General features: G+C 44.8%; 2 protein-coding genes across 5 annotated transcripts in view; both read right to left on the bottom strand.

Moving 5' to 3' along the window:
* Positions 1–25,069, bottom strand: part of GLB1 (galactosidase beta 1) — a 90,625-nt gene extending 65,556 nt beyond the window's left edge. Inside the window, exons 1-4 of one of the 3 annotated variants that reach the window (XM_005600856.4) lie at positions 24,844–25,069; positions 2,385–2,554; positions 850–1,000; positions 237–297 (exon numbers count right to left, since the gene is read on the bottom strand). In XM_005600856.4, the coding sequence (XP_005600913.3) occupies positions 237–297; positions 850–1,000; positions 2,385–2,554; positions 24,844–24,915 (454 nt within the window). In that variant the 5' untranslated portion in view covers positions 24,916–25,069. Of the gene's footprint in view, positions 1–236; positions 298–849; positions 1,001–2,384; positions 2,555–24,546; positions 24,673–24,843 lie in introns of those variants that run through there. The other 2 variants (XM_005600858.4, XM_005600857.4) reach the window with 2 other exon arrangements.
* TMPPE (transmembrane protein with metallophosphoesterase domain) lies at positions 17,525–25,048 on the bottom strand. 2 transcript variants are annotated; one of them, XM_005600859.4, is made up of 2 exons: positions 24,844–25,048; positions 17,525–22,619 (listed from the first exon to the last, which is right to left on the bottom strand). In XM_005600859.4, the coding sequence occupies exon 2, from the start codon at positions 22,508–22,510 to the stop codon at positions 21,167–21,169; it is 1,344 nt and encodes a 447-aa protein (XP_005600916.1). In that variant the 5' UTR covers positions 22,511–22,619; positions 24,844–25,048; the 3' UTR covers positions 17,525–21,166. The 2 variants fall into 2 exon arrangements, with proteins under 2 accessions (XP_005600916.1, XP_005600917.1); XM_005600860.4 differs by lacking the exon at positions 24,844–25,048 and adding an exon at positions 24,547–24,675.
* Positions 25,070–25,483: the final 414 nt, after the last annotated feature.

The raw sequence follows: 25,483 nt of genomic DNA, 5'->3' as shown, positions 1-25,483 counted from the left end.
AGTCAAACGCAATGTCAAATCAAAGATTTATCAGTTTATCAGCAAGATGTGGGTGAGTAGTTCAAGAAAGTCTATTTCCTACACATTCAATGTCTGGTGTCATGCAGTGGACGATGACTATATTCTGACTTTCAGAAGTGTTTGCATAGAAGAACCCCAGCCTTCAAAATACCCGACCCTTTTGATATAAATTGCCTAAGCTTTCGTAAATCCTTAAGACATCTGTAACAATTTACCTGGATCAGAAGAACGGAGAACAATAGATTGTTTCTCTAATAGCCATGCAGGTAATCCTCCCTAGGATGGGGAAAAGAAAAAAAATGGAAACCATTATAGCGTCCATTTCATGAAACGTGCTCAGGGGAGAGAGAAATTACTGTTGGGAATGAGGGAAAAGGAGAAAAGTTTCATGAGGAGGGTATTTGAGCTAGGCTTCCTAGTTTGTAACTTTCAGGGAAATTAGAAATTGTAACGTAGTAAAAATAAGATCGCTCTGTGTGAATGCGATGTTTTGAGAATCAAAGCCTTTTATGTAGCTTATTCTAAATTCACAACTACTTGGTGAGGTAGAGCCCACAGCATGAACTACTTTTTTACAAAAGAGGAAATGGACTTATGTGAGTGACCACCAAGAGGAGGACCAGCGCCACTGCCCCTCACCTGTTCTTCTCTGCCTAGGCACCTCTTAAGGTAATGGATACCTGTGCTGGCTACGGTCACAGGCCCCGGGTTATCTGCAATTAGATACTTATTTAAACTGCTGTAATGCACTTTCCCCCAGGTCCCTGCCTGCCAGCCCACCCCTGTCACACACACCAGGCAGGCAGAGCCCAGTCTGGCCACACTCACCATATCCCACTCTGCACAGATGTAGGGTCCCGGCCTCAGGATAACCAGCAGGCCCAGTTCGTGAGCCAGCTGAATAAAATATTCCACATCATGATCCTCAGAAAACTGGTACTGTCCTGGCTGGGGCTCATGAAAGTTCCAGGGCACGTACCTGCAAAGACACACAGAGTCCCTTCCTGGAAACAGCTCAACAGTCCAGATGTCCTACAGGAATTTCGGAACTGTGTGCACAACTGTAAACCCACAGGACGCACAGACCTTTCCCTTTGGCAGCCTCTCGGGAAAGAGGCTTCGTTTGGAGTTTTCACAGGAGCTACCCAAGCACAACAAACGTGGAGGGGACACTTTTATGACCCACAAAGAATGCCCATTCCTATTTAACACGTGACTTTAAAAAAGATACAGATTTACATGAACATGAATCACTATACGATGTATAAATTATATATGGCTGTGTAAGGCTTAGGAAAAACGAAAAGACCTATTCCACAGTAAAAAGAGGGAAACATTTTTGGAAAAACACTTTTTAATAAAAATGGAAAAATCTCAAACCCCTATGTCCTCCTGACAAAAGTTTTGTCATGAATAACACTCAGGAGGTAAAATGACAAAAGCTCCTACCAGCGCCCCTGGCTGCCTACAGCATGGGACACAAATTTAAATATGAAGCCACCCCCAGGAGCACAGAGGTCTCCCTGATGACCTCTGGCTGGTGTCGTTTTTCCACGATCCCATGGGTTCAGGGTTCTCTGGAACAGATATCCTGGGTCCCCCAGAACCTCCTGTTGAAACTACAGACAGGTCTCAGGGGCCTTAGAACCAGAAAAACAAGTGGGATTCTCCCTATCTTCCCAGGAATCTGCCTCTGGGTTTTCTCACCCTTTATCTTTGACAAGTCATCAGCAAGCCACAGCAGCACTGCAAAAACCAGAGTTGCCAGCCACCCCAACTTTCTTCCCAATTAGTCACTTTGCAACAGTAGAAGAGAAGAGATGAAGAGAGATAGTTATTGGGGTAATTTTTTAACTCCAGGCTGTAGAATTACCCCAGCAGAACCATGCAGACAAACTGGGTTTCAGAAATCGACCTAACGAGGCCTATTCCCCTAAGAGCTGAGAGAAGCTATGGCTGCCTACAAACACCCTTATCTTCCAATCCTAGCTGGACCTCTGGCCAAAACTATGTGCTTGGGCAAATTTCAGTTTCACCAGCTGTAAATGGGAATGGTAATAGGTACCTTGGAGAAATGGAATCATTCTTGTAAAGTGCCCTCTGCACACAGTAAACGCTCAATCACTGTGACTTCCCTTTGCCTTTTTAAGCTGATATTCATTTTATGATTCCCGATGACAAAGTTCAAGATTGGTTATCAGAAGAAGGGCAAGGCCAGCTCATGACAAGCCCCTCCCAGAATGCCAGACTACGCTCTTTCCCATTCTGAGCAATGAAACAGCCGCACTGAGAAATGCAGCTGTACTCTCTTTCCAGGGGTGAGTGGCCAGGCCCAGGTGAGAGCCAGGTGCCCTCCCACTTACGTCTGGATGGCATTTAGCCCAGCCATTTTCATCTTCAGCAGCCGGTCCTTCCAGTAGAAGCGGGGTATGCGGAAGTAGTGGATGCTTCCTGAGATGTATCGGAACGGCTGGCCATCCTTGAGGAAGCGGTTGTGGCTATAGTCGATCTTGAACGTCCTCTGGGAGGCATTCTACAGAGCAAGGATGGACCACATGAGAACTTCCACCCTTGCATTTCAGAAGCAGAAACTTTGACAGTGGCAAGTGTTTCCCCATCTATTTCACTTGCCTAATCTGCCGATGGAGTTAATGCTTGGTTTCTGGGCTATAGAACAAACCACTGGTCCACCGGCTGCACTCGGGTAAGAAAAATCATCAATGAGGACCCACCTGCAGGAATCCACAAGGCCCACCTTCTAGAGGCCAGCACCAATCTGACAATCAGTAGCTGAGATACAGAAATTATATTCCCCAAGGGAAAACCCTGCTGGAAGCAACTGTAGCAAAGCCCAGTGTGCTAGGAATAGAAAACACACACACACACACCCTTCCTGTGGCTGTGACCTGCCTTGGCACTGACTGTACCTCAACAGTAATGTCACTGGGACAACCAAGATCCATTAAAAAGAAAGAAAGAAAGAAAGAAAGAAAGAAAATTCTAAGTGTAACATACAGGGCTGAAAGCAACAGATTAGAAGTCTAAAGCCCTGAAGCCTCATCCTAGGTACTGCTCTAAGTTTCACAGTGACCTGGGCGAGTCCCTTCTCTAACCCTGCATCTCTTCATAAATATGCAGGATGTTGGACTAAAAGAACTCTAAAGCAATATTTCTCAAATTGTGGGCTCCTACCCAGTGTGTGAGTCATGTACTCAATTTGAGTGATAATCAACTTTTTTTTTTTTTTTTTTTGGTGAGGAAGATTGGCCCTGAGCTAACACCTGTTGCCAATCTTCCTCTTTTTGCTTGAGGAAGATTGTCCCTGCAATAACATCTATGTCAATCTTCCTCTCCTTTGTATATGGGATGCTGCCACAGCATGGCTTGATGAGTGGTGTGTAGATCTGTGCCCAGATCCAAACCTGTGAACCTAAGGCCAACGAAGTGGAGCGCACAAACTTAACCACTATACCACCAGGCCAGCCCCAGCAACTTTTTTTAACGAAAGAGAACAGAAAATATCAGAGTGCATTGCACAAAGCAAAGACAAGTATTATTTTATGAAACTTTTGTTGCATATATATGTCTCTATGGAGTTGCAATGTAAGATGTATTTCTAGTAGTCATAGCAAATTTTGAGAAACGCTGTTTTGGGGTCACATCAGGAGCTAAAATGCTAGGATTTGAAAGGGATGGCCTCAAAGGGGAGGCCAATTCATAGGCAAAACAGAACACTGCCCTCTGGTGGATGGAAAAAGGCAGCAACAGGCCACAGGTGCCAACAGGACCAGGGTTACAAGAAACCATTTAATTAGTGTCCTCCATTGTTAGTAAGATTCCTTGTGCCTCTTTACACTTTTTTCTTAAAGCTTTGTTCATAGGAGCATCACAATCCATGAAAACTTTGGGGGTTGCCCTTGAAATCATATCTGGAAACAACTGTGAGAGCATGAGTCCTAGATCACACTTGGCCTGAAATCCAACTAGGGAGTTGAAACACTGTGACTGAAAGTTAACCAACTGAGAGTGGATTGCTCATGGGCAAACGGAAAGCTTTATTGTATGTGAGTTACACCTCAAAAAAGCTAACCAAAAATAAACAAATAAATAAGAATCATTAAAAAAAGGTGAGCGTCAATTTAGTATCACTTTACTCTTCTGGTAAAAAAAAGGCTTTAATTGCCATTAAAAGGCAAGAAACTCCTAAAGAAACTCACAAAAATAGCAAAATTATTTCTTACACCAGGTGCCCCAGTGGATGATTTTGAAAACATTTTCACAGCTTGTATATGACTGAGTGTCAAATAAGAGCTTCCCACAAGTTTGGTGAGTTCAGAGGTGGCCGATGAGTTGGGCAAATTCTTTGGGCAGGTAGAAAGGTAGTAAGCAACTTTGGGCAGAACTGGGGAAGGAAACAGCTGTCTGAAGTCCCCTGGTCTAGGGGAAGGGATTTGGAGGAGCAGGAGATCAGGTTGGCGAGAAATGACCTTGGTGGACAATGGAACCTGGCCTTCATCCCACACAGCAGAGCACCATCCCTGCACTCAAACAATCTCCAAGTCCAGCCCAAAGACCTCCCTACCATCCATTTACAAATATCACCAAGCACCTACTACGTGCTGAGTAATCCCTGAGGGGAACCACACAGATGCAGCCCCAGCCCACGTGAAGCTTCCATCTAGCATGGAACAAGCCAAGAGTCAGCACAGTGAGGCCTGGATGGTAAAGTAAGTGTCAGATCACCACGTTGTACACCTTAAACTTGCACAGTGTTATCTGTCAGTGAAATCTCAATAAAGCTGGAGGAAAAAGGATTAAAGTGCAGCACGGCAGCAGCAATAAACAGCAGGTAACTCAGGCGTAGGGCGAAAGGACAAGTTTCACCCCAAACCGTGATTCTCAATCTTGGCCACACATCAGAGCCACCTGCGCAAGCTTCTAAAAATAGCAAAGTCAGGCCTCACTGCCCAGACATTTAGATTACAGTTGGTCTTGGGTGGAACCCAGGCATTGGTATTTCTCAAAACTGCCTGGATGATGGAAGGTACAGCCAGGGTGGAGAACCATTGGCCTAAGGGAAGCCCTAGGATGAGGAAGAATTAGCCAAGGGGAAAGGTGACATAGCAGAGGAAACTGTGTACGAGAACCGGTGGAGAAAGGTCAGGACATGGGGAAGGGGCCGGAGACTCCAATATAGATAAAGCGTGACAGCTGCTGAAACAGAGGAGACAGGCAGGGCCAGATCAAATGCGCCCGGAAGTCCACACTTAAGGGCCTGGACCTCATGCCAAGAGCGGCTTCAACAGAAGAATGATAGGATCAGACACGTGTTTTCAAACGTTTGCCACTCTGGCTTTTTCCTGAACCGGCAACACAGGAAGCAGAGTCATGGACCACAGCGGTGGCAGTGAGGTGCGCAGCAGACAGGAGGCAGAATCCAGAGGGCCAAGCGGCTGATGAGATGTAGGACACAGGGGCTAAACAGAAGAGGCTCCCGACGGCCTCAGATGGAAAAATTTGAGCATTTAAAAAAAGTAAGAGAGAGACAAGAGATATCAACCAGGAGGAAAAAAAAGACTGGATGGATTTTAACAACTATGAGTTCACAAAGATCCACAGAGGGGAAAAAATTCACTGGTCACCTTTGGAGATTGCTTGAGTACCGATGTATTACTTGGAAAAATGATAAAAGGGAAAGAACCAAGCAGTTTACTTCTCTTTCACATAAAAACTGTATTTCAGGGTATCCTGACAAAGGAAAGTTCCTCACAGTATTCCAGCTAATAAATGCAGATGGAATAACAGAATCTGGAAAACACCCTTTTCTAACGCTTAGGGAAATAACGGATTTAAGCTATAATCATTAAAGGCCGCTGAAACAGTCAGCAAGTGGTGGAACTTTACAAAGAAGGGATCAGGCAGATTCTCTGTGCGCCCCCTGCTCGATCTCAGCCTCAGTCACAGTGGAGCAAGCAGACGTGTCTCATGCTGGGATTCAACAGGAAGGACACAGCCCCATTCCTGAACTTCAGCCTCTGCTGGACCTGAATCAAAGATTCCACGGGAGGCAATAAGTCAATCTCAAACAAAAGAGTCTAACGATAGGCTTGCTCTGACAATTTGGTGGTATTAAAATAAAATAAAACAGGGGCTGGCCCCGTGGCCGAGTGGTTAAGTTTGCGCGCTCAGCTGCAGGCGGCCCAGTGTTTCGTCAGTTTGAATCCTGGGTGCGGACATGGCACTGCTCATCAAACCACGCTGAGGCAGCGTCCCACATGCCACAACTAGAAGGACCCACAACAAAGAATATACAACTATGTACTGGGGGGCTTTGGGGAGAAAAAGGAAAAAAATTTTTTAAAAATCTTTAAAATAAAATAAAACAAAATAGAGTATTGTCAAAAAATAAAAGAGACCTTAAGAGGTGTGACGACCTAATGCAGTGTGGGAACCTCGTTTGGATCCTGATTCTAACAAACTGAAGAAAAAAACAATGTTAAGGTAGGAAAAATCTGAACACAGATCGGGCATTAGATAGAATTCAAAGAATTACCTTGATTCTTTTGGGTACAATAATGGCATGGTGATTATACAAAAGGAAAAAAAGGTTTTATCAGATAGAGGTGCACACAGAAGTATTTTGAGGTGGTGACTACAGACCAAAAAGAAAAAGAACCAAAAAAGTAGAGGGTAGATAGAGCAAAATTGGCCATTGTTGAAGCTGGGTAAAGGACACATGGGTATTCTCTGCCAGTATTTTAAACATTTTTTATAATAAAAAGCTTTCAAACCTGCATTTACCCTTTTCACAGAATTCTCTCTATGGATGTACTTACAAATGTGTGTGTGTTTTTTTTTTAACTGCAACACTGTTTAAACCAAATTGCAGGGCCAGCCCCATGGCCGAGTGGCTAAGTTCACGTGCTCTGCTTCTGTGGCCCAGGGTCTTGCCGGTTTGGTTCCTGGGCGCGGACATGGCACCATTCGTTGAGCCATGCTGGGGTGGCGTCCCACATAGCACAACCAGAGGCACTCACAACTAGAATATACAACTATGTACTGGGGGGCTTTGGGAAGAAGAAGAAAAATAATAATAATAATAATAAACCAAATTGCCCTTCAAAATAGTGGGTTTTCTTGGTTATGAGAGAAAGAAAAACATACATTCATGCAAAGACTTGTGAAAAATGTTCATAGAAGCTTTATTAATAATAGTCCAAAATTGAAAACAACCAAATGTCTATCAACAGGAGAATGGATAAACAAATGGTGGTATATTCATGAGATGGAATACTACTCAGCAATAAAAAAAGAACTACTGATACTTGCAATAATATGGATAAATCTCAAAAATGTTATGCTGAGTGAAAGAAGCTTTACACAAAAGGATTTAGACCATATGAACCCATTTATGTGACGTTCTAGAATAAGCAAATCTATTACGGAAAAAAAAATCAAAATAGTTGTTGCTTTTGGGAGAGTGGGGGCAGGTATTGCTTGGGAAGGAACATGAGGGAACTTTCCAGGGTAATGGTAATATTCTATAGCTGGGTAAGGGTTTTGGATTATGCAGGTGTATGCATAATGTCATAATGTATGTCAAAACTTCTCAAATGGTACACTTAAGATTTGTGCATTTCGTTTTATGTAAAGTTTATCATAAAAGGAAAAACACAGCAATAAACAAATATTGACCTCTAATTAATGATACACATGCTGAAGTATTTGGGGGGAGGTGCACTGATGTCTGCAACTTACTTAGAAATACATCCAAAAGATAAGACAGATTGACAGATAGATGGAGGGATGGATAGTAATATGTTTATGGTAGAATCTGGATGGTGGCTATAAAATTTTTTCAACTCTCTGTATGTCTGAACATTTTTCCTAGCAAAATGTTGACATAAATAAAAAAGTGGACTGATGAAATAAAATTGTGGTTTCTCGGGTATGTGTATTGTAGATGCATGTACATACACACACATACATGATGAAATATTACGTAGCCGCTGGAATAATGAGGTATTCTGCTCTTGCCATTGTGGAAAGATCTCTGATACATACCAAGTAAAAAGAGAAAACAGAGAAGTATCTTTTAAAACACACTTATGTCAGCTGCTCTTGTGGATAGTCCCGTGTGACTCAGCACGCTTTCTGTTGACAGTGTCTCAATTCAAACTCACACCTCAAGTCTTTGTGCCCTCCTGCCCCAACACCAGGAGTCCAGGGGTCCTGGGGAGTCCATGCCCCCGGGGGCAACCCTCAACCAATGGTGTGAATAACTGTATTCTCCTCTTTTAGGCAGACAGCTCTGGAGACATTCTGTATGCTTTCCAGATCTTGGTAGAATCCCTGCCCTGTTGCCCAGAGCAAGAACCACGATACACATCCTTATTTAGGCTCTTGCTTCCTTCCACCTGTCCCTCTTTCTTGTGCTCTTGGATCACTTGTTAGACCAACTGCACCCATGCCCTTGTTTCATGCTCTGCTTCCAGAGGAACCCAAATTAAGACAACTGGTACCAGGACAGGCCCAAACAGCAGATCCACAGGATGTGGGTCTGTCCCTGGATTTCTCATGTATGTCAAATTTTGCAACAAGAACCCCATAGTTGGTGCTATGTGAGTGGTGACACACCATGGTATGTAAATACGAATAGTAAGACTGCCCGACTGGGAGGAGTCCAGGTAGGAGAGGAGTTGGCATCTGCATTAGCTCTACCCCTGGAATAAGGCCTGGGGAAGGGGTTGTTACAGGTATTGTAAGGATTGTGAGGTTGGCTGGCTTTTGTTAACAGATTTACAAGCTCTGAAGAAACAGATTGGTTGGCAGGCTCAGCCCGGCCATCCACTCAGGCCATTCTGTGAACACGAGAGGCTTCCACGGCAATATTTAAAGAAATCTAAATCTCCTACTAATAAAGTAAGGCTCAGGACTTAATTGTGGGGGAACACTGCGGGCGGATCTTGAGGGGCCAGAACATAAGGCTGGAGAGAGGGAAGCTTACTGACATGGTGCGCTCTCTCAAGACTTGCGGGTTAGCCTCTTGGTAAAGGCATCTTAACCCAGTCTCTATGCTGTCACGATGGCTTCCTGGAACCTGGACATGATACTGGTCTACAGGAAATGAGGTAGAGATGACAGGACTGCCTTGGCATCCTGACGAAGGTGTGAGATGGCTCAAAGGTGGGAATGTAAAAATGGACACCCTTATCAGTAAGGAATGCACTAGTAAGGAGGGCCCTGGCATCACTGAGAAGTCCTGGAGGCTGTCCTCTGTAGGCAAAAGATGACAAAAGATGCTGCTGTGGCCCTGAGCTCCCTAACGTCATTGGGGATGATGAGATGCTGGCATAACCAAAGACGGACTGCTTAATATCAGAAGCAGGTGGATATAATTACCACGATGACTAGCAAGGCCAGAGTGGCAACCAGCGGGTGCTGACCATAGCAATCTCAGGCAATGGCTCACAAACCACAGCATTCCTAGAGGGTGAAATGGTTAGGCGACCAGCGAGGGTGCTGCGTGAAATGCCTAACAAGAAAAAAAAACCCAAGATCTCATGAGCAAAAGGCAGACGTGAGCCACTGCAGTGGAAAGCTGTTTCCTTTATCCAGTTCCAGCTCTGAGGCAGTTCTCTGACAAACAGGCAATGGATTAAAGAGAATGCTGGACGGATCCCCTGTGATGCCACCCCAAATACACACAATAAATCCCCAATCCTTCCCCAATGGGACTTAGAGCATCTGTGTCCCAGGAAAAGTGGCACTCCCAGATCTTCTGAGGATCGTTGGTTACAGTCTGAGCTGACACCGATACCACGTTACCTGAAATGCCGTTACCGCTCTTAGGGAGGCCAGGGGGCAAAGGGAGCCCCGGCCCAAGTCTTTCTCACAGTGGGTCCAATAAGTCAGAGGACCCAGATTATGATTACTTCGCTGGTCTTGAGTGCAAACTGGGATGGTTTTACTTAACAGACTCCTCACCGTGAGTAAGAACCATGATGGAAGGAAGGGCCAAGTGGGGGTCCTGGAGCTGCCCACTCCCCACTGCCACCCAAGAGAAATCCGAAGCAAGACCACAACGCCTCCTGGAAATGCAGATATTAGTTCCTCCTCCAGAAAGACTCACAGGACGTTCCCATCATATCCCATTCAAATGACGTGTGAGCCCTAGCAGAGAGATCATGGTGCATGACAGTGGTCCACTGATTTGAACAAGTAGTACCCCAGTGGCAGCTATTGCGTGGGTACTGTATCACTACTGGAACAGATCAACACAGCCTTTGGCATTTCGTTTGTGGCTAATGTTCTTATCTTTTCAAAACTATCAATAAAAATAATCAGCAGCAGTTTGTTTGTAAGCAAGCAGGACAGCAGTACACACTCTCTCGCCCCAGGGCTCTGTTAACTGCCCTACTCTCTCCCGTGAGAGACCTTGACCGCCAGGACATTCCATGGGCTGGTCTGATATATAAACACTAGGTTATTTGGACCTGGGGAGCAGTGACAAGTCTCTGAAACTCAAATTTAGAAAAGCAGCACTGAGAAGATCAATGTGGACAGCTGCAGAAGTCGCATCCCCTAAAAGACAGCTTCTAACTGGTGACTGTCATGGCCAAGGTACAAGGGAAAATCCACTGCATGGCTCCAAAGTGACCCCTCTCAACATTTAAGGACCAGAGAGGATCCAGCCTAAAATAGCCAGCTTCCTTAACATCTCTGCACTGTGGCACCACCAACAGAAGTAAGGCGATCAAGAAATGCGGGGGAGGAGGAAAAGCTGTCTTCAGAGTTATTCCCCTAAAATGCAGATAATGCAAAATTTGCCCTGTGTGCAAATTCCACCCCTTCTAAATTAACTGGCACTGGAACAGAAAGCTGAAGAGCCGTAGTTTTATTTCACACTTGCGGGGGTGTGGCAGCATCAGTATTTACATCACAGGACATCACAGAAAATTTAGAAAATAAAAAGCAATTCCAATCAAGGCAAAGCCCACACTTTCCCAAGTCCCCCCATGTGTATAATACATTTATTACTGGAGGAAAACAAGAGCAAAATAAACAAAATACCCTCAGACCAAATACACATCAGGGACCTGACACTGTCCAATATAACATTTTTAAAGTTATTTATTCAGTTTAGATTATTTCAGCGGTAAATAAGCATTTCTTAACAAAAGAAATACATTAAACATAACACTGATATTAATACCACTAGGTAATGTGAACATTCCCCAAGTTTCCTAGTCCTCAGGAATAAAAATAATTACATTCACATTACTTGTGCACATTCCTCAACTAGAATAAAGAAATAAAAAGAGCTCAGTGACATCACAGGTTAGGGGCCCTGCTGATTATGTGAAGATAATATGTCTTCAGCTCCCTCAGCGTAACTCTTAATAAGCACCTATTCAATGGATCTCCATCCCCAGCAGCCCACATACCCTTTCAACTCACCCTAGAGACCCAAGAGCCTGGAGAATTCCTGAGGTGAGCTGCTCAGCTCCAAGGTGGCAGAGACCCAAACCCCGCCAGGCTGCTAGCATCCCAGGGTTGAGGGAAAAGGGATTGAGGGAAGATAGGGGTAGAAGCGTATGTACTAATCCTGGGCTTCCCAGACCCCTCAGTTGACAGAACAATGAGAAAGAGAGGGAATATTTCAGATGACCAGAAAACAAATTTTATTTATGCCAGATCTAAGAGCTTTCAAACATTAAATGTCATGGAAGCCCCATGACATCAGCGGTCTGGAGAAGCAAAATCAATATGGCTCTGGGGACTTGAGGATGAGCTGCGAGAGCCTATGCAGCCTACTTTTATTAATTCTGGTCACTTATTTATGCCTGTCTGGTTCCAAGAAGATTCTGGCTAAGCATCCCAAAAGTCTGCGGATAAAGAACATAAATTACAACGTAAGAGAAAGAAAAATGGCAGAATGGAGGAGGAACGAGCACAGTTTGGGACCTGTTCCCAATCCTCCAGGACAAACAGACATTTCCAGATTCAACTCTGCCCTGTCATCTCAGAGAAAAGATACATGCACAGTTTGTAAACCAAAAATAAATTCTAAAAATATAAAATAATTCTTAAAAGTTAAAAACACACCTAACTTTCCACACAGGAAAGAATCACTTCAAGTGAATCTGAAATAGTATTTTGACTATATTTAGCCTAAGGATAAAAATACATCTTAAACTACATTCAGGTCAAACAAACCAACAAACCAAACTGCATCCAACAGATTTCATCTTAGTAATAATATTTTATTACTATTTTGAATCTATAATATATGTAGTAGGATAAAGTAAATAAGTAATTACATCGGGTTGTTAGAAACCAAAAATTTCAATGTAAAAGAGAAACAAACATAAAATAAAAGAAAGATGAGTAAAAATCCTGTAATCAGGGGTATGTGAGAAATCTCTGTACCTTCCACACTATTTTTCTGTGAACCTAAAACTGCTCTAAAAAATAAAGTCTATTTTAAAATAGAGCCCCTCAGGGCTGGCCCCATGGCCAAGTGGTTAAGTTCATGCGCTCCACTTTGGCAGCCCAGTGCTTCGCCTGTTTGGATCCTGGGCGTGAACCTAGCACTACTCAAGCTATGCTGAGGCAGCATCCCACATAGCACAACCAGAAGGACCTACAACTAGAATATACAACTATGTACTGGCGGACTTTGGGAAGAAGGAAAAAAAACAAAGAAGAGTGGCAACAGAGGCTAGCTCAGGTGCCAATCTTTGAAAAAAATAAAAAATAAATAAATAAATAGAAATTAAAATAAAGCCCGTAATCTTTCATTTGAATTAGAAATAGTACTATAGACTTAAGCTTTTTTCTCTTTCTAAAAAAAATTTATTTCCTAGCAATATCTACTGAAACAGCATAGAAATGACACTAGCCAGTAGCAATTAGCTCCTCTAGCACTTAAATTATGGTCTCTTAAATACTTCCCACTAAAAAGAACCAGGCTCCTTCAAGAAATTACTTAATTCAAGTGTGGGGCAGAATATGTACAAAATAAGCCTAAAATTATCAAAAACTATTAGGGTCAAAACAAAATGACGTTAAAGTCAATTTGAAGGGCCTCCAACTGGCCAAAGAAGGGATATTTTGAGAATCAAAAGATTTATTGCTTCAATGGATTGAAATACATCAGACATACAAAAATAACCAAATTCCTAATACTCCCTCTCAACCCAAAGAAGCCTAGTGGACATTGCTGGAGCATCAACTCATTATTCTGAAAACTGATGAATAAAGGGGAAGAATCTAGCATCTGTCTTGCCTTTGCTATGGACTTTTTTAGAGCAACCAAACAATCGATGATGACAGTTCTCTGCAGAAGAACCACAGTTACTAAACGCAGAAGAAATGATGAAATTAAAAATCACCATTTTCTGGGCTGATGGCAGGATTATATTTCTGAGTACCACAAAAACTCCTTCAGAATGCAGAACTGAGGTAAAAGAAGTTTTCATTGTCTCTTGAATATATAAAAGACAAGTAATTATTCCCACAAAACCTATTTAGTACTTTGGCCCACTAAATTCTGAATTAAATGTATCACACTATTAAAAATATCATCATTTTGCAATCCCTAGTGGAATAATGACTTTAGGCAACAACCATCAATGATTGCTGAAATATTAGACAAAAAAATAATGAGGAACTTTCTAGTAGAAGGATCCAGCTGACAACACCTGGACCCATGGGTCAATCTTAGCATCACAGAAAGCAATGAAGTCTTCCTATCAACAAAGGGAAAAAATTGAACCTGAATCTATCCAGCCTCTACCTCTAACTTTTATAGATCTCTAGCTCCACTAGACTATAGAAAACATGACAGATAGTACAACATGTTAAACACCACCACAATCCAAATGTAGGAAATTCTAAGATATAATATCCAGATAACTTGATCAAACAAATCACACAAAATAAGAGCGGAGGGTGTTTTATAGACTTAGAGAGACTTAAGAAATATATTATGTACGATATATGGACCTTGTTTTTAGATCCTGATTCAAACAAAAAAACTGTAAAGAGATACAATTCCTCAAACAACCAAAGAAACTAAACTCAAAGCTCACAGAAGGAAGGAAATATGAAAAAGATTATAAGAGAGTACTACAAACAATTGTATGCCAACAAATTGGGTAACCTACAAGAAATAGATAAATTCCTAGAAACACATCACTACCAAGAGTGAATCACAAACAGAAAATCTGAACATACAAATAACTAGGAAAAAGATTGAATCAGTAATTGAAAATCTCAAAGAAAATCTGATGGCTTTGCTGAAGAATTCTACCAAACATTTAAAGAACTAAGAACAATTCTCCTGAAACCTTCTCAAAAACTGAAGAGAAAAGAACACTTCTAAGTTCATTCTAGGAGGCCAACACTACCCTAATACCAAAGCCAGACGAGACACAACAAGCAAGAAAACTACAGCCCAATATTCCTGATGAACATCGATGCAAAAATTCTCAACACAATACCAGCAAACTGAATTCAATAATACATTAAAAGGATTATACATCATGACCAAATGAGACATTACTGGAATGCAAGGATGTTTCAACATTTGAAAATCAATCAATGTAACACATCATTATTAACAAAATAAAGGACAAAAACCACATGATCATCTCACTCGAGGCAGAAATAGATTTGACAAGATTCAGCCCCTTTTCATGATAAAACACTCAACGAACTAAGAATAGAAGGAAATTACCTCAGCCTAATAAAAAAAGCCCATATAATTTGAAAGCCTACAGCTAATATCATTCTCAATGATGAAAGAATGCAAACTTTTCTTCTATGATCAGGAACAAGGCAAAGATGCCCACTCTCACCACCTCTATTCAACATAGTATTGGAAGTCCTAGCCAGAGCAATTAGGCAAGAAAAGGAAATAAAATGCATTCAACTGGAAAAGAAAAAGTAACATTATCTCTTTTCACAGATGACATGATCCTATATGTAGAAAACCCTAAACAGTCCACACATCAAAAAAACCAATTGTTAGAACAAATGAACAAATCCAGCAAACTTTCAGGATACAAAATCAACATACAAGAATGAGTTGCATTTCTATATAACAACAATGAATAATCCCAAAAGGAAATTAAGAAAACAATTCCATTTACAATAGCACCAAAAAGAATAAAATACTTAGGAATAAATCTAACTGAGGAGGTGAAAGATTTGTACACTGAAAACTATAAAACGTTGCTAAAAGAAATTAAAGAAGAAACAAATAATTAGTAAGACATTCTGTGTGCATGGATTGAAAGACACCGTATTGTCAAGACGTCCATACTACCCAATGTGACCTACAGATTCAATGTGATCTCTATCAAAACCCCAAGGGTATTTTTTGCAGAAATAGAAAAATTCATCCTAAAATTCATATGGAATTTCAAGGAACTCCAAATAACCAAAACAATTTTGAAAAAGAGCAAAGTTGGAAGACACACTTACTGATTTCAAAATATATTACAAAGCTACAGTAATCAAAACACTATAGTATTGGCATAAAGACTGACAAATACACCAATAGAATAGAAGAGAGGCCAGAAATAAATCCTCAGGTATATGCTCAAATGGTCTTTGACAAAGGTGCCAAGACAACCCAATGGGGAAAGGACAGTCTTTTCAACATATGGTATCAGGAAAACTAGATATGCACATTCAGAAGAATGAAGTTGAACCCTTACCTTACACTATATACAAAAGTTAACTCAAAATGGATCAAAGATCTAAACATAAGATCCAAAACTATAAAACTCCTAGAAGACAACATAGGGGAAATCTTCATGTTATTGGACTTGGCAATGATTTCTTGCATAGGACACCAAAAGCACAGGCAACAAGAGCAAAAATAGACAAGTGGGACATCCTTAAAAACTTTTGTGCATCAAGGGACACAATTAGTAGAGGGAAAAGCCAATCTATGGAATGAGAAAAAATATTTGCAAATCCTGTGTCTGATAAGGGGTTAAAATCCAGAATACATAAAGAATTCCTACAATTTAACAACAACAAAAATCAAAATGCCTGATTTAAAAATGAGCAAAAGACCTAACAGACATTTTCCCAGAGATGATATACAATGGATAACAAGCATATGAAAAGATGCTCAACATTACTGATCATCAGAGAAATGCAAATATGCTTGCTTTGGCAGCACATACACTAAAAAGAGAAATGCAAATGAAAACTACAATAAGTTATCACCTCATACCACTATCAAAAAAATAGAACATAACAAGTTCTGGTGAGGATGCAGAGAAAGTGGAACACTTGTGCACTGTTGGTGGGAGTGTAAAATGGTGTGGTGCAACTGCTATGGAAAACAGTATGGAGGTCCCTCAAAAAATCAAAAATAGAACTACTATATGATCCAGCAATCCCACTCTGGGTATATATCCAAAAGAATAGAAAGCAGAATCTCAAAGAGATATTGGCACACCATGCGCATAGCAGCACCATTCACAATAGATAAAAGGTGTAAGCAACCCAAATGTGCACTGATGGACAAACGGATAAACAAAATGTGGTATACACATACAATGAAATATTATTCAGCTTTAAAAAGGAAAGAAGTCTCGTCACACACTACAACATAGATGAACACTGAGGACATTATGTTAAGTGAAATAAGCCAGTCACAAAAAAACAAATAATGTATGATTCCACTTATAGGAAGTACTCAGAGTCATTAAATTCTTAGAAACAGAAAGTAAAAATGGTGGCTACTAAGGGCTGGGGAGGGGGTCGGGGCAGGGAAGAGGAGTTATTGTTTAACGGGTATAGAGTTTCTGATTTGCAAGGTGAAAAAGCCCTGGAGATCTGTTTCACAACAATGCAAATCTACTTCACACTGCTGAACTGCCACTTAAAACTCATTAAGATGATAAATTTTATGCTACGTACTTTTTACTACAAAAAAATAGGCAATTGACATAATCAGGAAAAAGTGAACACAAACTCTTTACACAGTTAACTGCATTTGAATCCTGTGCTACTTCACCCTCATAGAGCAGCAAGAATGGTTTTATTGAGAGGTGGAAGACCTGGCTTCTAGCTCCAAATCTCCTAACTAGGTGTTAGATGGTATTCAAGAATAATTGTTAATTTCTTTGGATATGATAATGGCATTATAGATATGCTTTTTTAAAAGTGAATTCATACTTAAGTATTTTGGGGTGAAATCACGTTTCCTAAGATTTGCCTTAATATACTCCAACCAAAAAGAAAAAAGGAGTGTAGGGTAGGGGTAGATGAGAAAGAACAGCAGAAGAGTCATAGTTGTTGACATCAGGTAATGAATACATAGAAATTCAGTACGCTGTTCTCTCTACTTTGTGAATTTCGTGTGTGTGTGTGAGGAAGATTCGCTGTGAGCTAACATTTGTTGCCAATCTTTTTTTTTTTCCTTTTGCTTGAGGAAGATTAGCCCTGAGCTAACATCTGTGCCAATCTTTCTCTATTTTGTATGTGGGTTGCCGCCACAGCATGGCTTAACAAGTGGTGTGGGGCCACTCCCGGGATCCAAACCTGTGAACCCAGGCTGCCAAAGTGGAGTGCATCAGACTAAGCTCTATGCCATAGGGCTGGCCCCTTTTGTGAATATTTTTAAATTTTCACGGTAAGAAATTTAAAACAAAATAAGGGGGGAAAAGGATGGATGGATGTTTGAAATGGATGGCAGTAGGATTAATTTATTGAGTTTTATAACAATATCATAGTACACATGCTAATGTTAATTTTTTTAAAAGTACTACATTTCATTTTAACTTGCATTTAACAGATTAAAAAAAAGAAACTAAAACGAAATTGAAAGAATTTTCAACCTTCAGGTAAATGTTTCTCCCTACCTCCTCCAGCCATAAGAAAACAAAACAAAGAAGGTAAATGAATGGAAAACAGGAACAGAGATACAAAGAGTACTGTGGAGAGCGGCCACCAGGGTCATATGTGGACCACAATGGAGAAATTTCTGCTGGGAAAACTTCCACTGCATCATGGAATACAAACCAAGCATGAGAAAGTGTTATTGACTACTGCTTGGACATACAAGACGGACCTGTTTTGTTTCTGTTAATAAACAGGAACTGGTCAAGCAAGGACTTCAGAGCAAGGATGAAGGGTATACCAGACTGTAAAATGAGGGCACTCGAGAGAAAGAAAAGAGACAAACAGGCAAGATAGGGGCCGGCCCCGTGGCCAAATGGTTAAGTTCACGCACTCCGCTTCAGCGGCCCAGGGTTTCGCTGGTTCGGATCCTGGGCGCGGACATGGCACCGCTCATCAGGCCATGCTGAGGCGGCGTCCCACATGCCACAACTAGAAGGACCCACAACTAAAAACATGCAACTATGTATGGGGGTGGGGGGGTGCTTTGGGAAGAAAAAGAAAAAATAAAAATCTTAAAAAAAAAGAGGCAAGATAAAAAATAGGACTGATGGAAGCTAATTTCAAAGGGCTCAGAGAACTGATGAGAAAGAGCCAAAATCAAGAACCCAGTGAAATGACTGGTATGGCACCCGAATCAAACACTACCAGCTGCACCGAAGGGTGGAAGACAAACAGCATCAACGGGTGTCGTCTGGGGAAGTCCAAACCAAAGAGAAGTGAAAGCCCATAACAGTGATCCAAAACATGGCGTCAGGTCACAAGAAAGTGAGAGCGTTTGGAAGACCAACACTCCTGAGGCTGAGCGGGATGGCGAGCTTGCAGTGGTGCCGTGGAGAAGGGAGTCAGGGAGCTGGTGGCTGGGCCGCTGCCCTGGACGAGACACTTCACCTCTCGTATCACCCCACCATCTGCAAAACGGGTTAAAAGGCTCTCCAGGGTCCCAAGCTCTGTTTTGAGTAAGTTTTTCTCCAGACTTATTCCTGACTATAAGGACTAAACATGAAGGGGAAAAAATAAGGAAACCGCTGAAAGGGAAAATAAGAAAACACTAAAATGTGTCTTGACTCAAAGACACATTTTCAACTTGACTGGAAGGTCTGCTGTCAATATCTTGGCTGCCCGGAAGCAAGAAAGGTGGCCTCCAGGATCCCCCAGGATTCCAATACATACCGGGAGGAAAATGAAGAAACTCGCTCTGGCCAGGTAGAGCGTGCGCAAGGAGACAGAAACACAGCAGCGGAGAGCCAACCCCCAGCAGCTGCTGCCCTGACAAATCTCTGGGCCCCAGCAGGTGGCAGGTTGCCCATCACATACCCCAGCACTGGCTGCTCCACAAATCGTCTGGGCACCTGTCCCCAACAGAGTTCCTTAGCAAGCCCTAATGTGAGAGTTAAAAATAAGCAACGCGGAGTGCTTCTTGTGCAACTGTGCCACATGCAATTCATGCACCATGTCTCAGTCCCCTCCCCATGAAACAATCTTGAGGTAGATACAACAATTATCCTCATTTTAGGGTGAGGGTAACTGAGCTCAGTGAGGTCAAGTCATTCGCCTGAGGCTGCCTGGCCAGTGAGCAGCAGGGTGAGCCTCTCCAGTCGGAGTGGTGTCTTTGTTCCTTGTTGGAGAGACTCTCAATCACAAACAAAGTCAAGGGCGAGCCCAGGTCCTCAGGCTTCTCAGTGCGGCCTTTTCTAACAGGAGTGCTTATTGCTGCCCCAGGATGAAAGATCTCTTGTCTCTGGCACAAGGGCCATGCCAACAGGGGTGGGGTCACTCCGGACACAGTAACCCCTCCCTGTTTTGCTATGGATCTAGTGGCCAGCTGGGATGGCCCCATAAGTTCTGTGGCCAGAGCCCTGGGACAGCTCTGATGGGGTCAGGCCGGTGTAGGGGGTTGGGGGGAGCTGCCCAGCAGGAAGGACAGTCCCAGCATTCCACGGCCAGGGCCCAGTGGGAGGGAAAGCTCAAGGCCCCCAGAGCACAGAGCCCTGCCACTCCCTGCCCAAGCCTCAACTTCCACACTGGAGAGAGTGAACCTCAGTTTCTCACAAAAAAGCAGACCCAAACCTGGGGTGGGGGATGCGGGTGCTCCAGCTTCCTGATGCTTCCTCCAATGTAAAAGACATCCTACACTGAAACAAGCTGACCTCCTTCTGGGTCCTGGCCCCATGTAGTTACGGGTGAACTGATATCAGCCTCAAGCAAACCACTTTGAAAGAACCCTTGTTGGTTCTCTTTACATCAACTCTGTTGGAATCCTGTACTCACTTGTAACAGATACAGCTACCTACCCAGCAGACGGTGGAAAGGACACTTTCACTGGGAAGTAGAAGACCTGGCTTCTAGCGCGGAATCTCCTCCATACCTTGTCATGTTGCCAATGCCCTACGTCTCTTTGCCTCAGTTTCCTCATCTCTAAATAGGAAAAAGTAGCCGTCCCTAATTACCTCACCCAAGTGCTGTATAAAATGAGACACGGGAGGCAAATACTCTCTGAATTCCTAAGCAGCAGTAGCATCACCACCCCCTACCACAGTGCTCACGTTTCTTTCCTCCCCACCCCCAATCCCAAAGGCCAGGAGCACAGGCAGTTAAACAGCATCACTCGAGGCCTGCAACAGGAGGAGCCCTGCATCCAGCGGCTTTTGCTGATGCCCCCAATAAAGCCGATTCTGTCAGAACCAAGAGGAAAATGAAAACATTCCTCTCTAGCAACCAGAGGGGTCTCCACCTCTCCTGTTCTCCCAGATTATCTAGCAACACTGCCCCTTCCCCAGAAAGCTCTAGATCAATGATTCTGGAAACGGTCTGAGTCCTAAAGAGGGTTTAAAACCACCAAGAGTTCCTTCCCAAGTTGCTTTCCAGATGGAACCCTTCTGAGCAACCCCATGTTTCAGTTCAGCCAGGTGAGCTCTACAGAGGAGGGCTCACTCCACATTGGGAAAATAGATGCCTGTTCTTTCATGTGTGACTTCAGTGACTTTCAGTGACTTCAGTGGCCTCACAAATGCATTTAAAAAAGCAACTGGCCATCTACAGAGTTAACCTGCCAGGCAGCCCCACCACAAATCACTGTTCCAGCCAGGCTTGTGACAAGCGTGTGTTGGCAGGGCTGGGCAGGAGAGGCTGGAACAGGTGAAGCAGGCAACCCGCTCTGAAGGACGGAGAGTGAAGGTCAAGGTTCAATCAAGAGGTGTACAAGGCAGGGCCGGGTTCAGGGAGCTCGCTGCAGGATGAGCTCCGTAATCTCCGCCCTGCTACCCAATCTCATGGGTATCCCATAGTAGGCCGTGCCTGGGCTGACATATACAAATGTAGTCTGGGCCACTTGGTAGAGACCAGCAAAGAAGGGGTTCAGGAGATAGGCTGCCACGTTCAAGGGGAAGATTTGCCCAGCATGCGTGTGCCCAGAAAGGATCAAGTTAATATCTGGCCGAGCTTGAAGGGCTCTCTTGGCAGCCAGGGGCTGGTGAGCTAGCAAGATGGTGGTGTGGTCTGGGCTACAGCCCCCCAGGGCCTTGTCGAGATCCATGCCGTGGCCAGAGTAGTGCAAGACATCTGCTTCAATATCGTCCACCCCAGCCAAGCAGATCCAGTCGCCATCCTCACCACTACCATGTTGGGCCCGGATGGCAGAAATCTTCACATTCTCATTGTGAAGGGGCTTAACATTCAGGGATTCCAGCAGCGCAAACCAGTTGCTGACATCTGATGTGTAGTACTCGTGATTGCCTGTGACGAAGTAGGTGCCGAGGCGTGAATGAAGCTGGCCCAAAGGAGCGACAGCGGTCCGGAGGGTTGAGGCTTCTGAATCACAGAGGTCACCCACGATCACCGTGACATCTGGTTCCAGCATGTTCACCATCCTCACGAACATCTCCATCTTGGTCCTGCCCACGGTGGGACCCAAGTGAATGTCTGAAAGGAGCACTATCTTGAGGTTGTCCATAGAGGGGGGCAGCTGATGGATGGGCACCTCCACTGTTTTCACAGCTGGGGGCTGGGCAGCATTCAGAAGCCCGACCACACTGAGCACAGCGGTCACCACCACGGCCAGGGCTGGCCTGAGTGCCAGCTTCCTTGTCTTGTCAAGGCTGCTCACGACTCGACCACTGCGCCAGGCCAGGAGCTGACAGGCCTGCTCCATGCCACTGAGGGTACAGAGGAAGAAGACCATGATGATGTACGCCCCAAGGCAGGAGTAGGCTGCCAAGGAAAAGAGATAGGGCTCCTCGGCCACTAAAAAGAGCATGGTGAAGAAACTGGAATGGGCCAGGGCCAGAAATGTCACAACAGCCATCTTCCAAAGCTGAAAACAGGCCGACTCTGCAGCTGAGGAATGGCTGAGGTTGCTGACTGCACTACACCAGATGTAGTGGGAGCCTATAAGCATGAGTGAGTTGGCAAACAGGGCCAGCTGCAAGCGCAACAGCCAACGCCAGGCCCTGAGCTCAAGGCTCCCCGCCAAATAAGAGCGGGAGACAATCATGGACACGAAGACAGTGCCAGCAGCCAGAGCGGCCTTCATGCCCAAGGACAGCTGCCTGAAGATCGCCATTTTCTCTGCTCCTAAGAGGGTCCCCTGCCAGTTCTGTGCGGGTGGGCTCTGGAAGGTGAGTTCCTTAGAAAGGACAGTGGCCAAGGAGAGGTTTCCAGGTCAGCTCCGCCTGCAACCAGGAACCGGCATCAGCTTTGTGGGATATTAGAACTTCCTTGTCCCCATTCAAAACCTGAAGGCCACTTACATGTGCCCAACCCACTCTGAATCCAAGCCAGTCAAATACCAGTCAGTTGCTACACTTCATTATTAAAATACAAACACACTGGATTGTAACATGACGGGCAGTTTTCCTTTTCTTACTGACAGTTTTCTGAAGGTTTAAATGTTTTCCACAATGCGTATGAACTTCTTTTATAATAAAAACATCATTCTAAATCAGCGGTTCTCAAAGTGTGGTCTGGGGAGACCTTTCCAGGGGGTCCTTTTAATCAAAACTATTTTCATCATAATAAGCCATAATAATCCTGTCTTTTCCATTCTCATTCTCTCATGAGTATACAGTGGAGTTTTCCAGAAGCTATGTGACATGTGACATGGCAAGACAGAATGCAGAAGTAGCTAGGAGAATCTGTCATCTATTAAGACAGACATGAAAGAGATTTGCAAAAATGTAACATAATGCCACTGTTTGTCATAAAATTTAGGGAGAAACATTGTTATTCTTCCAAAAAAATTAAGTTTATTGACATAACAGGTTTATTATTTCTTAAATAAACTAATAAATATTTTAAATTTTTCTGTTTAATTTCTAGAACAGTTAAAGTTTGAGAACCGCTGTTCTGGATAAATGTGAACAAGGAAATCTTGGAAAGTGAGTCTGCTGGTTATCTTTTTTCAGCTCTAGGCTCAGAAGGGACACCTAGACCCCTGACATAGGAATTCTTGGAGCAGAGCCAGCCTCCCTGTGTGGGCCTTGGGCCTGGCAGTCACAGGGCACCCCTCTGCTGAATGATGCTGCACAACAACGAGGAGCAACCATCACCCAGGTTACCTGTCCATCAGCTCCTCATCCATAAGTCTTTCTCTCTCCCCTCCCTCAACACTCCTAGACTTTGGTTAAGATCTGCCTTCTCCTCACCCATCTTTCTCTGCCACTGTTTCCTTGAACGATTCCTCAGTTCCACCCTCACCAGGAGTTCTCATAGATGGCTAGCTCTCACCGGGGGCTCCTCTAGGCCTCCCAGGAAAAACACCGGGGCAGGGGAACCCCAGACTGGGCAGCAGGGGTTAGCAAACACTCCATTTGAGGTGACCTTTTCCCAAGAAGAATCCAAAACGAAGATATTTTTACTCGCTGTTTTCCAAATACTTAAGATTTTCAATCTTGATTTTAGATAAATGTATGACTTTGCTCTAGGCACGTTATTGAAAGCCATCAAAGGGTGTAATTTACAAGTCAGGGGCCCAAATTCCACCATCTTCTACTTAAAACATGCCTCAGACTCGACCCACCCAAACTCTGGAGGAAGCAGGGTTCGCTGAACGTACCGAGGGGCAGCTACCCGTTTCAATTCCCCACCCACCCTCTCCACCCCGCGCCTTACGCAGCTGTGACGCCAACTTCTCCAAGCAGCGATTCAGAGCCCCCTCCGGCCCCTCCCTCAGCTCGAACCCCTGGGCTGAGGCTGTCCTTCTCCGGCCATGGGCACGCCCCCATACCTCACCTACACGTCCCGCCAGAACTCCCTCCAGCAACGCTGGCTGCCACCTGCAGCCTGCCCCTTGCCCACCCACGGCCTGGACCGCCAAACCCTGAAGATTTGGAAAATCCAAGCCAAAAAAGTAGGCGGCGGGGAGTGACGAGAAGGGGACGAGGGGTTTAAAAAGAGAATACTTCGAAGGCAATTAATCCAATATTCCCATTACGGGGGGGCCTCCACTGACCCCATTTTTCTCCTTCCGGAGCACTCCGCAAAGCACAAACTGGGCCAGGGGGGGCGCCCCAACCCAGAGCCCGAGGCGCCCGCCAGTAACGCGCGCTACTTGGAATTCCCTTCCCGGAAGCCTGCGAAGCTGGAAAGGTTCGGGCGCACCTCATCTCACCCCCTCGTCGCACCGATGGGGAAGTGGGTCCAGGCGACAGGAGCGACCGGGGCGGGACACAGAAGCTACAGAGCTATCGGGAAGGACGCGCGCGCCCCGCCCGGCCCGCCCCCGACGGGAGGGCCCCTCCACTGCCTGAGCACTGCCGGCTGCCTGCCTGCCGGGGCGCACTCCGGGGTCCCTGGCCCTCCGCCCTGCAGGACCCCGGTTGGCTGCAGCCCCAGCCGCGTCCCCCGCCAGCCTGTCCCTCATCAATGCATCCCCGCGCGGGGGTCCCGTGGACTTACGCGCAACCCGCGCGCAGAGCCCAGCAGCAGCGGCACCAGCAGCAGAGAGAGGAAGCGAACGACCCCCAGCATGTCCACCCTCCAGCCTCTCGGCTCCGCAGTCGGCGCCCAGGCCAGCCGCGCGGCGTCACTTGACTGAGGACCCGCGGCCTGGCACCGCCCCTCGCCGGCCTTGCCGCTAGCCCCGCCGCCAGCCCCGGCGCTTGCCCCGCCCCGCGCTTGGTCCGGCGTCAGTGGAGCCCGGGGCGGGGGAGGAGGGAGCTGCCGGGACTTGGAGGCCGCCGGCGGCCGCGTGACTCCAGGATAGTGTTATCAGGCTTTTGGTGGCCTTTGCCGCAGGGAGGGACCCTTTGGAAAGTCTATCAGGAGACCCGGCTGTCAGCAGCTTGATAAGGCGCCCGGGGGTTGGACTTTAACAAGGATCTCCTTGCTCCCTGGCTGCCTTGAGAGGACAGAAGGGGGAAATTGAGACCAGATAAACCTAAGTGGATGAGATAGGATGCTAGCCCTGCATACGGACTCTCCGGAAAGCTCTAAACCAGGGGTCCGCAAAGGGTGGTCCCTGGACTAAGCGTATACCTGGAACTTGTTAGAAGTGCAAATTCCAGCGCCCCATCCCAGAAATTCTCAATCAGAAATT

The sequence above is a fragment of the Equus caballus genome, chromosome 16, assembly GCF_041296265.1.
Source record: "Equus caballus isolate H_3958 breed thoroughbred chromosome 16, TB-T2T, whole genome shotgun sequence".
Lineage (NCBI taxonomy): Eukaryota > Metazoa > Chordata > Mammalia > Perissodactyla > Equidae > Equus > Equus caballus.
This window is presented reverse-complemented; position numbering and strand designations above follow the sequence as displayed.

Coding starts and splice junctions, on each gene's coding strand:
- TMPPE (XM_005600859.4), bottom strand. CDS start 22,510: ATGGCGATCTTCAGGCAGCTGTCCTTGGGCATGAAGGCCGCTCTGGCT.